Source organism: Scleropages formosus, chromosome 11 (assembly GCF_900964775.1).
Source record: "Scleropages formosus chromosome 11, fSclFor1.1, whole genome shotgun sequence".
Taxonomy (NCBI): Eukaryota; Metazoa; Chordata; class Actinopteri; order Osteoglossiformes; family Osteoglossidae; genus Scleropages; species Scleropages formosus.
Genome location: NC_041816.1, coordinates 29120487 through 29133117, shown reverse-complemented (window position 1 = coordinate 29133117; position 12631 = coordinate 29120487). Strand labels below are relative to the sequence as shown.

Here is a 12631-nt window from a genome sequence, read left to right as displayed (position 1 = left end):
GCTCCCTCACAGCATGATGGATGGCTGCGAGGCATCGCCCCCCTCCCCCCAGCCCCCCCCCGGTCGCTTCGTACGCATATAATCGCAGTCCGGGGCGCACGCTAATGAACCGTGCAAAAGGGCTAACGGGAGCATTCTTCCCCCACCCCCCCCATCACCTTCCCAGGGCTTCTCACCCCTTCACTCCCCCATCCTGAGCCCCAGGTGGACAGGAGCCATATATGTGAGAAGGGCCTTTAAGGAGATTCCCCGCCACAATCGCGCGCCTCCGAACGCGCTCACCTGTCCGTCGTAGAACTCGGCCCCCCGACGCAGGCACTGCGTGACACCGCGACTATTCAGCGGGGCCCAATGCTGCCATGAAAGCTCGTTGAGCGCAGGCATTAGAGCAGAGCGCAGCAGGAGATCGATGCCTGAAGAACCACATTCCGGCAGCTTCTAGGGGGCTTGTAAAACGTGCAAAGTAAAATTCTGCTCGTCTATAAAACAGACTTGATTGGCAGCTTCACTTTATTAACCGTTTACTGTCAGTAATGCATTCATAACCTGACCAACCAATTAAACTGAATGACCCAGCATATAAATAGAGATTCCAAAGGGACCGTAGTAACCAGGAATATACCGTTGTCGAAATGTATGAGTCACACGCTTCTTCTGTTGTACTTGAGTTTCCACAACTTACGTTTATTCATTTATCTGACGCTTTTCTCCAAAGAGACACAACATTACGCTACTTACAATTATTTACCCCTTTATACAGCTCAGTTACTTCACTGGAGCAATTTTTTTACAGTAAGTTCCTTGCTCAAGGGTACTACAGCGAAAGGCGGGATTCAGACGTGGACTCTTTGGGTACAAAGGCAGCAGATCTAACAAGTACTCCCCCAGCTGCCTCCCTTGAGGAACGAAATAAAGACTCTGCCCTCTATGAGTATCCACTTGTCCGAGTGAAGGTCGGGGCTGTGCGGAGCCTATCCCAGAAGCACGGGGTACAAGGGAAGTCAAGTTCGCTGCCGTGTGTACGTTGTACGGGTGCACACCGCACAATGAAATCCATGCCTGAGTGACTCCCACACACCGTAAAAGTTATACATACAAAATATACAGCCCGTAAATACAACACCAATAAGCCAACAATTAATGTAACACTGATACATTATGTACAACATCAGGGCAACATGCAGTGAACACACATGAGGTCAAGTCTACGTGCAGCTGTCAGTGTGGAGGGTGTTGAGCGGTATACCCTGGATTCGATGCCGGTCCACTGCAGGGTATATAAGCTAAACTTGTCTAAAATATGTGCATAAAGTGGTTAAAGTGACGTGTTCGATGAACTCAAGCTGAGTTTCGACTGTACGCCTTGGGCCACTGAGTCCATCGCAGATGAAAGGCTCATGCAACACAAGACAGACGCCCAGCCCAAGTCCCGGCGCTCCGCGGGTTACGACAGCTCGCCATTTCCCGACCACGGCCGTTAGACAACGCTTCATATCACCGAAATTAGTGTAAAAATCAGTAATGTGGACTTGGAGTCAGGGTCGTAGAGTCGTAATCAGAAGCAATTCTTGGGTTACTGGAGTTGGAGTTGGTAAAAACGTACCGACTCCGACTAAATGTATCGTATGTGCTGGCATATAAGTCGATCCGGCGTATAAATCGACCCCCAGAATTTAGAGGTGTAATATAGGTTTAGGCCGATATTTGCCGGATAAGTTATCCCCCAAAATAACGTGCAACTTTTGGGCAATGCTGTAGAGTCAGAGTCGTGGAGTCGGAAGTGATTATTGGGTTACTGGAGTCAGAGTTAAAGGTTCTGTGTACCGACTCCAGAGCCCTGGTAAAAATAGAGTGAAATGGAGGGGTGTCACGGTGATTGGTGGAATCTGGGAACGTGGGAACAAATTCCAACGGAATCCCGACTTTGCCGAGATGTGGAGGGCAGGAAGTTGTCGCCGGACGAGGCGCTACCTTTAATCAGCTTCGGCGAGATCTAACATGTGCCATCTTGAAAAAAAAAAGGCGACATCCTGAGGATATTGGAAGTGAAAGCTCAACACTTGTGCTCACAATCAACTCTGCACCCAGCCATCAGGAACCGTTTGAACAATTTCTGTCTCGCGTTTTCTTTATTTATTTTTTCCCCCCACCGGCATCTCATGATCTATGTTCTGAAAGAATTGCTCTAACTCTGGATTCAATCACAACTATTTAGATTTTTGACTGTGTGTCTAGCTGGGAGAGAGAGAGAGAGAGAGAGAGAGAGAGAGAGAGAGAGAGAGAGAGAGAGAGAGAGAGAGAGGGAAATTTTTCGTGCCTCTGGGCATTTTGGAGAAAAGGTTTCAATCCAAAGGTTTAGATGGGTTCCTCTATAAAGTTTTCATAAAAAAAGACACTTTTCAGAGCCTGGTCTCTCAGAACACTGGTGTCAAGCGATATAAGAAGAGGTCATTTTATTATGCTGCTACTCAGCCAGCTTAAGTGGGGTAGAGACGGCGAACCGGCGGATCGTGGTGAGCGCGTCGAGCCGACAGCGGGTGCGTAGGGACACGCCAAAGCCAAGACAAGTTTGCACCGGCCGCCGCAATTACAGGTTACCAGCGATGCTTTGAGAAAAGTCCCGTTCGAGAAAACAACGGCCCGCTGTTTCTGCCACATCTCAACGACTATACAAGTTCAAAAGCTCCACATGTGTCTGCCCAGTACTTTACTGATGTATACCACATTCCCTCGAGCGTCTCGGATTTGCGGTCTCCCTCTCAGGTAACTGTAGCTCGGAGTAGCTCATCGGCCCGAAACTAATGTATTTAAATACCTTCGACGATATGCAGGAATCTGCTGGCCGAAGCAGTTTGCCCCAGCGTCCCGCCTGGAGGCTCTTAGCGACAGCCCTGCACGGTAAATCACAGCAGCAACAAAGCTGATCAAATTTGCAGCTCTCGGTAATGGACAAACTGTCCCACGGCACTTCCTCCTTGTCATGCAGCGAAAAACCGGAAGCGAGGTACAATTGCACCACAGGATCGCGCCGCTCCCGTTGCTTGACCCGAGACGGGCTGCACGGAAGGACGGCGCCTGGTTTTGCAAGCTCTCGAGATCCTCATCCAGCTCCTATCTCCTTCCATCAGTTCCTTCTTAGTATCTCATGTTGCCACAATTCTGATCTGAAAACAAAATGGTTGTTTGACACCACAAACTGCTCGCTCTGGAAAATGACGTGAGTTCTGAACAAGTGGTGGTGACAAATGCCATAACGCAACCGCCAGCTCTTATAATCCAAACACTGAGAGCTGACGACTCCAGAGGCTCCATAACTGCTCATTGTTCTGAAGAGTCGCATCAAAACCTGTAAGACTTTCAGCGCAGTTCTATCCCACTGCTGTACAATTCCATTAAAACCAATTTTTGTGAATTGTCATGAAAAAAAAAACAATGAAGTGTCCAAACTCTGTCTTTGAAATGAAGATGTGAAGACATTCAATGAACCTTTTGAATCCGAAGAATTCAAATTTATGACGAGCCCTAAATGCAAGAGCAGTAATAAACCAGGAAGGAGAGTTAAAGAGCCGCTGTGGTTACGCTTTGAGTGATTCTGCCCTTGAACGCCTGAGATGGTGGCAGAGCAGCGGTGACAGACCCAGCAGCAACAGTCACTGCAGCATCACCGATGTGGTGTCTGGACACCTGGAAATAAGTGTCACCCTCACAGCAGTGATCATTCCTCCCCAAATGAGCAGTACAATGACACCGAGGACAGCGGAAGGCAACGTAAAGATGAAAGTGACTCACCTCGAATTCACCTCGAACCCTTCCTGGAAGCACCCGGACATCAGCAATGACTGTGCCGTCCACAGCTACCTCGCGTGAGCCTTACGAAGAGACGACTCTTCACTCCAGGACCAATTATTCTGAAAAGCCTGCAACTGGCAACAGTGATGGGTCCAGTTTTTTTTTTTTTTTCTTTCCCTCCTATGGGGGGTATCGGGGCAGGTGGGCTAACAACACAAACTTGGCCTATGATGGACACCAACTGACTGCTCGCAGTGCTTCCGTATTGCAAAGGAACTCTAGGACTTAGAATACATTCAAGTGGCGGGAGACTGTTCTGGAAAGTGGGAGAATAATATTTGTGCTTTTGCGGGGGGAAAATACATATATTCACACGTAGGACTGAACACGTAATTCAGGCACCATCCGTGGCAAACGCCAGAACAAACCGCGTGGGGTCAAACCCTGGGAGGAAGGCGTGTGCAGTTCCAAACACTGCCAGAGGGGGCATCGCAGCAGAGCGGGTTTCGGTTCAAAGCAAAAGGCCGTACTTTTTACCTACATTTAGCCAATGTGCGTCGCCAGGATCTCTGTCAAAGGGAGGTTTCTGCATCATCATCGGGAGAGTACATCTGCGTACAGCTTTACACAAATAGTTGTGAGATGGAGACAGAAAAAAGCTCTTTTGCTTTACTGTGCCCCCGAGGAGCCGAGCTCTCGCCTCGCTCAGTTCTTCCGGCACGTGTAAGTCTGTTTGCTTGCGGGACTTGTGAGCTTGTGTTCGGGGATTTACCGTATGGCAGCTGCCATTTACACAAACAGCGCGAAACTGCGCGTGACGTGCGACGAAGAGCAGCGGTTCAAGGGCGCTTCGCCTCCGGGGCACAAGGTCATCGGTTCAAAACCCACAGAGCTAGAAGCTCTATTTACTCGAGGAATGCCGGTAATGAGACCGCTGCAGAAATGATGTGCGGGATGATGTGAGCGCCGTGAGCCTCACCATGTAGGCATTTGCACAGAGCAGGACTTAAGAGGGAATAATATATGATAAAGAGGCATCTTCGTCGGAAAGACGAGCAAAAATCCTTCGGTAAACTCAAGACGTTCTGAATTTCTCGAGGTGTAGATCAGGACACTCGTCAAACCCGCAGGCTGCACAGCAAGCGAAGGACCATGTTACTATGGGTCGTATCCACACGCACCGACACACACTCACTCCCCCTAGCCCGTTCCCCGCCAGCCATCCGTAGCCCCGGCGGCGCAGAGCGAGACACCCGGACGCAACGCAACGTGAGGTGGATCGGCTTTCCTCCCTTCCGACAGCCAGGTAACATTGCAGCATTTGGTGCCTTAATGACTGCTTACACAAGTTCGGGTAAAGACGGCACTCGGTTGCCTAGCTACCTGGCCGCGCCGGCCGGCCGAATACATCCCCCCTTGTAAAGAGGCCCAAGAGGGTGAGAAACTGGAGCGGGCAGGTGTGTAAAGAGACACCAGGAAGGTATTGAGAGTCCAAGTGGGACACACCTGGGGGATGACCACCCCTCCCCCGCCCCATCCTGATCCAGAAAAAAAAAAGGCACATTGGCTCAAATCGATCCATTCGAAACACCACAAGTCCACGGTCCCAGCGAGGAGCTCGTTCCGCCTGTGAAATATGTCTGACGCCGCACCGCTGTGGGTGCTTGCGCTCCCAACACAACGTGCCACGAATACGCCGCAAGGCCGTGTCATCCACCCCCTTCCCCCTTCCCCCAGCCCCGTCCTCAGACCTCCGAATGGTAAACGTGCTCCGTGGATAAGTGTCGCATGCAAACGCACACCTGGCGTCGCGTTACCTCCAAGAGTCAAAACGGAAGGCGGCGCGAGGCGTCGAGAGCCTGCTCACATTCTCCAGCTTTAGGATAAAGGCAGAGCGAGAGCATCCAGCGCCGCGTCAGTAACTACTCCAGCTTAATAAATCCCCGACAATATCACCGACGTGCAAAATGATATCTTCCCGCCATGCGCTCTATTACAAGTGAGTGACACCGCGAAGGATTTTCGACTGATAAAACCCTATACGGCAATACGGAGCCCGTTTCGGCGATATCGCGTTAAAGAGATGTGCGAATGTGAGTGAACTAATCTCACCCTGACACTTCCCGGTGCGGCGTCGCCACGTTCAATAAGCAGCCGCTGTTCGGGGCTGAATAATTTACGTTCGATTAAATGACTGCGACGCGCACGCACAAAAGTAAATATATAAATAAAAGAGGGCAGTGTACAGACAAACAAGAGGCGCACTGCACCACCAAGGAGAGTACCTTTTTAATTATGGATGAGACATCGGTGCAAAACATAAGCAATGGCACTCTGTGCGCCCATGGCTACAGCTCTCTGACATGTCTCATTGTCGGGCATTAGGAACCAAGCAACCACGGAACCTGGCGACTGCGTGCGGACGGGGGGGCGTCTGGTGAGAAGAGGGCGAGAAATAGTATGGAGGCATAGAGGTGGTGACAGACAGATGGGGAGAGGAAAAGAGTGGCGAGTAGGAACAGAATAAAGGAGAGAGAAGAGAGGGAAGCGATATATTGATATATTCACGTGGAAAAGGAAGGGGGGGGGGGCGTTATTAAAAAGCAGATACAGAAGAAAACAGGTGACGAGAGGGGAGAAAAGAAATGAAAGAAGAGACACGAAGCAGGAGAAAAGGATGGAAAGTGGGAGCGAGGGGTCTTGATACTGAGAAAGAGAGGGGTCTTGAGATTGTAGGGGCCAGTATTCCAGCGTGCAAAAAAAGAGCCGCTTGCACCATGTAAGAAAATGATCAATAATTCATTAGACGGCCACGGAAAACGCATGGAACAACAGAGTAAGTGTTCTTTCCTGGCAATTGCAGAATAAAGGGATTGAGTTCATAGAGTATTAACACTGCCTCCTTCGCTCGGCTCAGAATAATCATAGAAAGACAGATGGATTCTTTCACTGGCGCACAAGAATACTGAATACAGCAGCCTGTCTGTGGCGCCCGAGACGCTTTCGCATCACGGACGCGGGCACGCCAGGCGCAAAAGCCTAATTTCCCTTCTGGGTCAGTGAACTGACACACACGGGCGCGCGCGCGCGCACATGCACGCACGCACACACACACACAAAAGTGTTCAGGAATGCTCGCTCGCATCCAGCGGGGATGTGCGGCATGCTGAATAGGCACGCTTAAACACGGCTCCGGAGTTATCGCTCCTGACAGGGCCGCTCCTGCACCTCATTCCCCCGCACGAAGAACCGAGCTGTGTCACTGCACACAGGGGCCATGCCCCCCCCCCTTCCCATCGAAAACGCAGGGTTCCCCCATTTGCCCCTGCAAGATGAGCTGGGCGGAAGGGTTTTTTCATGTAGGAGGCTGATAGGAATCTGTCCCACTTCCAGTGGACTACTGTCCGCGCGAGTGTGTGTGCGTGTGTGTGCGTGTGTGTGTGTGTGCGCGTGTGCGTGCGTGCATGCGTGTATGTGTGTGTACTCGCTGGAGCCCACAGCCTCCATCAGCATTCTTCAACTCCACAGCGCTTCGCGGGGCAGTGCAACGCAAGACCGGCTCGAACCCAATGCCTACGCCACACCTCCTGCCCGTGCCTGCTTGTCCAGGGCAAAGCCAAAGCCCCGAGCGAGCGCCACCGACACACGCGGCCCCGTCACCGAGACGTCCGACCCGTCCGCCGTCGGGTCTGAGAGAAGCGGGGGGGCGTAAATAAATCCGTACTAAGAACGGGTGCCCTTACCTGCTTGTTGTACTTGCTCGTGGTCTGACAGCTGTACTCGGAGCAGTGGTCAGATCCAAGAGATATGTTATCTCCGGTTCCCACGAAGGTGTTGGCCGGTGGCAGGTCCTGCACAGCCTGGTGCTTTTTGCCCGCTGTCGGCGACTGGGGGTGCAGCTGAACGGTGGGCAGTGGCGAGCTGGACTTATAGTGCCTGGCCAGGTCGGGGCTGCCAGGCCCACCGTTGACAGAGCGGTAGCGGCCCATGCCCGGGCTATCTGAGAGCTTCTCGTTCACACCGTCGTACCGCTGCCCGTTGGGCTTGGACGCCTCCACGGTGACGATGCTGCTGTACAGCGGCTGCTTGGACTTCTTTCCTTTTCTATCCTTCTTGGGCTTCTTGCCCTTGTCGTGCTGCTGCGGCGTGAAGAAGTCCTCGTGATCTTTTTTCCCGGCCTCGTAGCCGTTCTTATTCTTGGGCCGGCAGTATCTGGCCATGACCACCACCAGGATGATCAAGATCACCGTCATGACACCCGACACCACGCCGATGGCAATGCTCAGCCTCTGCTTGCCCAGGTCGTAGTTGGGGTCACCGGCGATGTCGACGGAGAGGGGTGTGCCTAAGCTTCTCGCCACCTGGGCCTCTACAATGGTGGAGTTGGACACCGTCTCGTTGACGTACACGTGAACTAAGGTGGTGGTGCTCTGCGAGGGCAGGCCGCTGTCATTCACCTGGACTACCAGGCGGTGCAGGCCGTAATGCTTCTGTTCCAACTTTCCCACCAGCGAGACGACGCCGCTAGCAGCATCGATTTCGAAAAGCTTGAACGGATTTCCCCCCACAATGCTGAAGTTCAGCTCAGCGTTGACGCCGGTGTCAGTATCGGTGGCCAGCACGGTCCTCACCACCGTCCTGGAGTTGCTGGAGGGTGGCAGCAACGTGTACGAGCCATTGCTGGGGAAGGTGACCGTAGGAGGGTTGTCGTTGTCATCCATGATGGAGAGCGACACGGTCGCAGTAGCGGAGCGCGGCGGATCGCCGCCGTCTACCGCCTTCACCCGGAACGTGTACGTCGTCTTCTGCTCCCTGTCGAATGACACCGTGGAGAAGATCGTCCCAGTGTTGTTCTCGATGGAAAAAATATCCTCCTCTTCCTCGATGTAGAGGCTCATCTGAGCGTTCTCCCCTTTGTCCGCGTCGATCACTGTAACCATTCCCACTGGGCTGTTGGGCTGCAGGTTTTCTTTCACGTAGAAGGTAAACACATCCTGCATGAATTTTGGCTCATTGTCATTTTTATCTGCCACCAGGACCACAACGGTTGCGGACCCCATAAGGACTGGGATGCCCTTGTCTTTGGCTATAACTTTAAATTCATATCGCTCTGCCTGTTCCCTGTCCAGAACCGTGTTGACTCTGATGTCTCCGCTGTCAGCATCAATGGAGAATATTCCGTTTACTGACGGGTCCAGGGAATAGGAGATCTGGGCGTTTTTCCCACTGTCGGCATCGATGGCCACAACCTTTGTCACTTTCTCACCGGGGGCATTGTTCTCCGGAAAAGAAACCTCGACTACGTTCTGGGTGAATATGGGGGGGTTGTCATTTGTGTCGCCCACCTTCACAATCAGGGAGTTATTGCTGGACAGGCTTGGGCTTCCAGAATCCACAGCCACAATGACAACATTGTACTCCTGCGTGGCCTCGTAGTCCAGCGGGGCAGAGGTGTGGAGGAGGTACTTCTTTCTGTTCTGCTCGGGATCGGCCTCGTTGGCTGGTTTCAACTGAAAGGGCACATCGCCCACCACGGTGCACGTCACCACGCCGTTCTCCCCCTGGTCCCGGTCCCACACCTGTACCAGGGCCACAGGAGTGTCCACCACCACATCCTCAGCCACATTTGCCACGCCATCTTTGACAAAAATCCTGCCAATCTTCCTGATATCAATGACAGGCACATTGTCATTCTCGTCCTTAATGTTGAGAACCACCGTGGCCTTGTCTGTCTTTGGGGGCTGCCCGCGGTCCCGGGCCATGACGGTGAAGCGCAGCTGGCTGACCTCCTCACGATCTATGCGGTGCAGAACGCTCAACCAGCCCGAACCCTCGTCCAGCCTCAGCAGCCGCCGCACCGACTCGGTGGCTGCCCCAAACACGTACTCGATCTGCCCGTTGACCCCGACGTCGGCATCGGCGGCCTTCAGCTGCAGAATGGGGGCTCCGGGCGAGCTGTTCTCCGCCAGGTCGGCCTCGTAGACGCTCTTCTCAAAGCGCGGGCTGTTGTCATTGACGTCGGTGATCATCACCCGGAGGATGGCCTGGGAGGAGCGTGGGGGGTCCCCGCCATCTCTGACCCGTAGCGTGAGCTCGTAGGAGTCCCGCTGCTCCCTGTCCAGAGCCCCTTTAATAATTAGCTGCGGCTGCTTCTCCCCGTCCGTCGTGTCGGCTACCTGAAGTTCAAAGACGCTGCTTCTGCCGGCTCCCTCGCCGTCAAACCTCCTCTTGCCCGAATAGCCGTCCCCAGCGTCGGCGCGGCCGCCGGCACTCGAACCCAGCCGCCTGACCGAACCCTCCCCGCTGTCCTGGAGCAGCTCGTAGCGCTCTATTCCATTCCTGCCAAAATCTCTGTCGGTGGCCGTGGGAAGCAAATACAGGGTGCCAATGGGTCTGTTCTCCTCCACCGACAAAGTGAGCACGGGCGAAGGGAAGGAGGGGGTGTTGTCATTGATGTCTAAGATGATCACTTTCCCTTCGAAGAGGTCGACCCAGCTCTGCGACGGTCCTATCACGGACACCTCGAAATCTATGAAGCACTCGTTCTCATCAAAGATCATCTGGCACTGCTGTAGCTTCTCCCGGTCTATCCGCCGCTCGTTGGTGCTCAGCTCCCCTGTAATGTTGTCAATTTTGAAGTAATCGGAGCCGGACTCCAGGGTGAAAGTGACCTCTCCGGACCCGGCCACGATCCCGAGGTCTGCGGCCACGTTTCCGATGCGCACGTCGGCAGGACCCTCCTCTGCCAGGCGGTATCGGAGCACTTGCTTGGCAGCCGGCTGAGTCAGCAGCCGCAAAATGAGCATACAGTAGCAGAGATAGTCCACTGCACCAGCGGTCCTCATGGCTGTGCGCGCGCGGCTCGGCGGCTCCTCGCGGGGCTTCGAATCGCGTGCAACGGCGCTGGACCTGTGCGATTAAACGAGAACAACAAGAACAAAAAATGCATACGCAGCGTTACTTTATTTCATTGCATTTTTTTTTCTTCTTCTTTTTACCGCCCCCCTCCCTTTCCTCGGCGCTGCATTCTCAGCAAGTCGTCCGTCTCCCCCCTTCGTTTTTAATATGCATGCGGCATCGCTGCCTTCCACCACTTCGGTGCAGTAAATTTCACACACAGGACATAAAGCACCATCATCTGCCTCTCCGATCGCCCGCATTCGCACGCAGCGCCGAGCAAACGGCACCTTTTTCACTTTCCCTTTCGTGCGCCTCGTGCTTCGCCTCTCTCATGATTTACATCTTTTATTTATTTCGCCGCCAGCCGCTCCTTTTACTTGCGTTAAATCAGTCATCTTTTTCTTTCTTTCTTTCTTTCTTTCTTTCTTTTTCTCAGTGTTGCGGCTCACTCTGCGGTACTGTGCGAATTAAGGTGTTTTACATCATCATCCCAGCTCCGACTGCAGGAAACTCCTTCATTTCAACATTTTCCCCCCACTGCGGAATGACAGAAAGAGAGAGACAGAGAGAGAGAGAGGAAAAAAAGCCCCCAGATTCACGACCGACGGCGACACGGTAGTTTCCGAGAAGTGTCCGCGCGCTTACCTTTCGGACGGGAGCACGCAGGAGCGAGCCGTGCACGAGCCGGGCTGCGCTCAACCTCCGGTCGGGGCGCACACCGCAAAGCCGCAGAGCAGCGCGCGCCTGGCAGCGCGGGGAGCGGAGAGGTGGAGAACGCGGAAAACACACGCGCACGCACGCACGCTCGCTCGCTCGCTCGCTCGCACGCACGCAGCGCACACACGCACACGCAACAAATATAAAACACGCACGCACACACGCGCGGCCACGGAAAAGTGCTATAATTCCCACAGAGCAGATGCGTCTCAGTGAATGTCCGGCGACGAACGCGTCCACGCGGCGCGCATCCTCTAGCCCCGCAACCCTCGCCGCACGCGCTCTCAGCCCGTATCTGCGGCACTCTGAGAGCGATTCACAAATGATATTGCAGTCCCCTCGTTCTCGTTCTCTCTCCACCCCCTCCGCGCTCCCACCCCGGCGCACGTAACCAGGGGCTCAACTTGATCGCTCAGTTTAAAGGGTAGCCCACAAAGTGTTTGCTGGAGGTGGGGGTGGGTGGGGGTGGCGGTGGTGGCTCTGCGTGGCGGGTACACGGGAGGCGGTGTGTGCTTGCGTGCGTGCGTGCGTGCGTGTGTGTGTGTGTGTACGCGCGCGCGTGTGTTTGAGGGGTCTTTCTTGTTAAAAAAGGCTACGTTTAACCAAAATGCGACTCGGCGGCACGTGAAGGAAGCGCAGTAGTGGTGGTCCGCGAGCGGCCGGACGCGGCTGCTGCGGTGGGATGGTGGTGTGTGTGTGTGTGTGTGTGTGTGTGTGTGTATGGGGGGGGGTGATCGCACGGTTATGGTGAATTAAAAAGAAAGAAGGGAGAAAAGAAGCTCTCTTCCATGCGCTCCGAGGAGCCGGGCGCCGTCACCAGCAGCAGCCCACCAGTCGGTGGAATAACGGGCACCGGGGCTCTGCCGCGCCGCGTGATGTGCCACTGCGGTACTCGATCAGCCCGTCCGCGCGACCGCTCGGCGCGCCGCGTTTGTCTCTCGCGAAAGTTGGAACAATGTGCAGGAGTGTTAAAATGACCGATGTTCGTGTAACGTTACTGCAACGTTCGCTATTATTAATCTGATTCACTCTTGACACATAGGACACCCCCCCGGCCACCTTTATTAGGCTTTAACACGTTTCCCCCTTTCAAATAAAAGCAAGCTTTTGCGCTCGCGCTCAGACTCAGAGGTGAGACGAGGTGCCGTCGCCCCTCCGGGGGTTCGGGGGGATGGGGGGTGTGTTCGCTCTACATGTACAGTTTCTCCCGGTTTCCTTTCGAATG

General features: G+C 53.9%; 1 protein-coding gene across 7 annotated transcripts in view; it reads right to left on the bottom strand.

Annotated features, from left to right (window-relative positions):
- pcdh7b (protocadherin 7b) overlaps positions 1 to 11823 on the bottom strand; it is a 112283-nt gene extending 100460 nt beyond the window's left edge. For 3 of the 7 annotated variants that reach the window (XM_029256132.1, XM_029256134.1, XM_029256135.1), the window contains exons 1-2: positions 11335 to 11823; positions 7533 to 10698 (exon numbers count right to left, since the gene is read on the bottom strand). In XM_029256132.1, coding sequence (XP_029111965.1) covers positions 7533 to 10634 — 3102 coding nt within the window. In that variant the 5' untranslated portion in view covers positions 10635 to 10698; positions 11335 to 11823. Of the gene's footprint in view, positions 1 to 7532; positions 10699 to 10976; positions 11233 to 11334 lie in introns of those variants that run through there. The other 4 variants (XM_029256136.1, XM_029256137.1, XM_029256138.1 and 1 more) reach the window with 2 other exon arrangements.
- Positions 11824 to 12631: the final 808 nt, after the last annotated feature.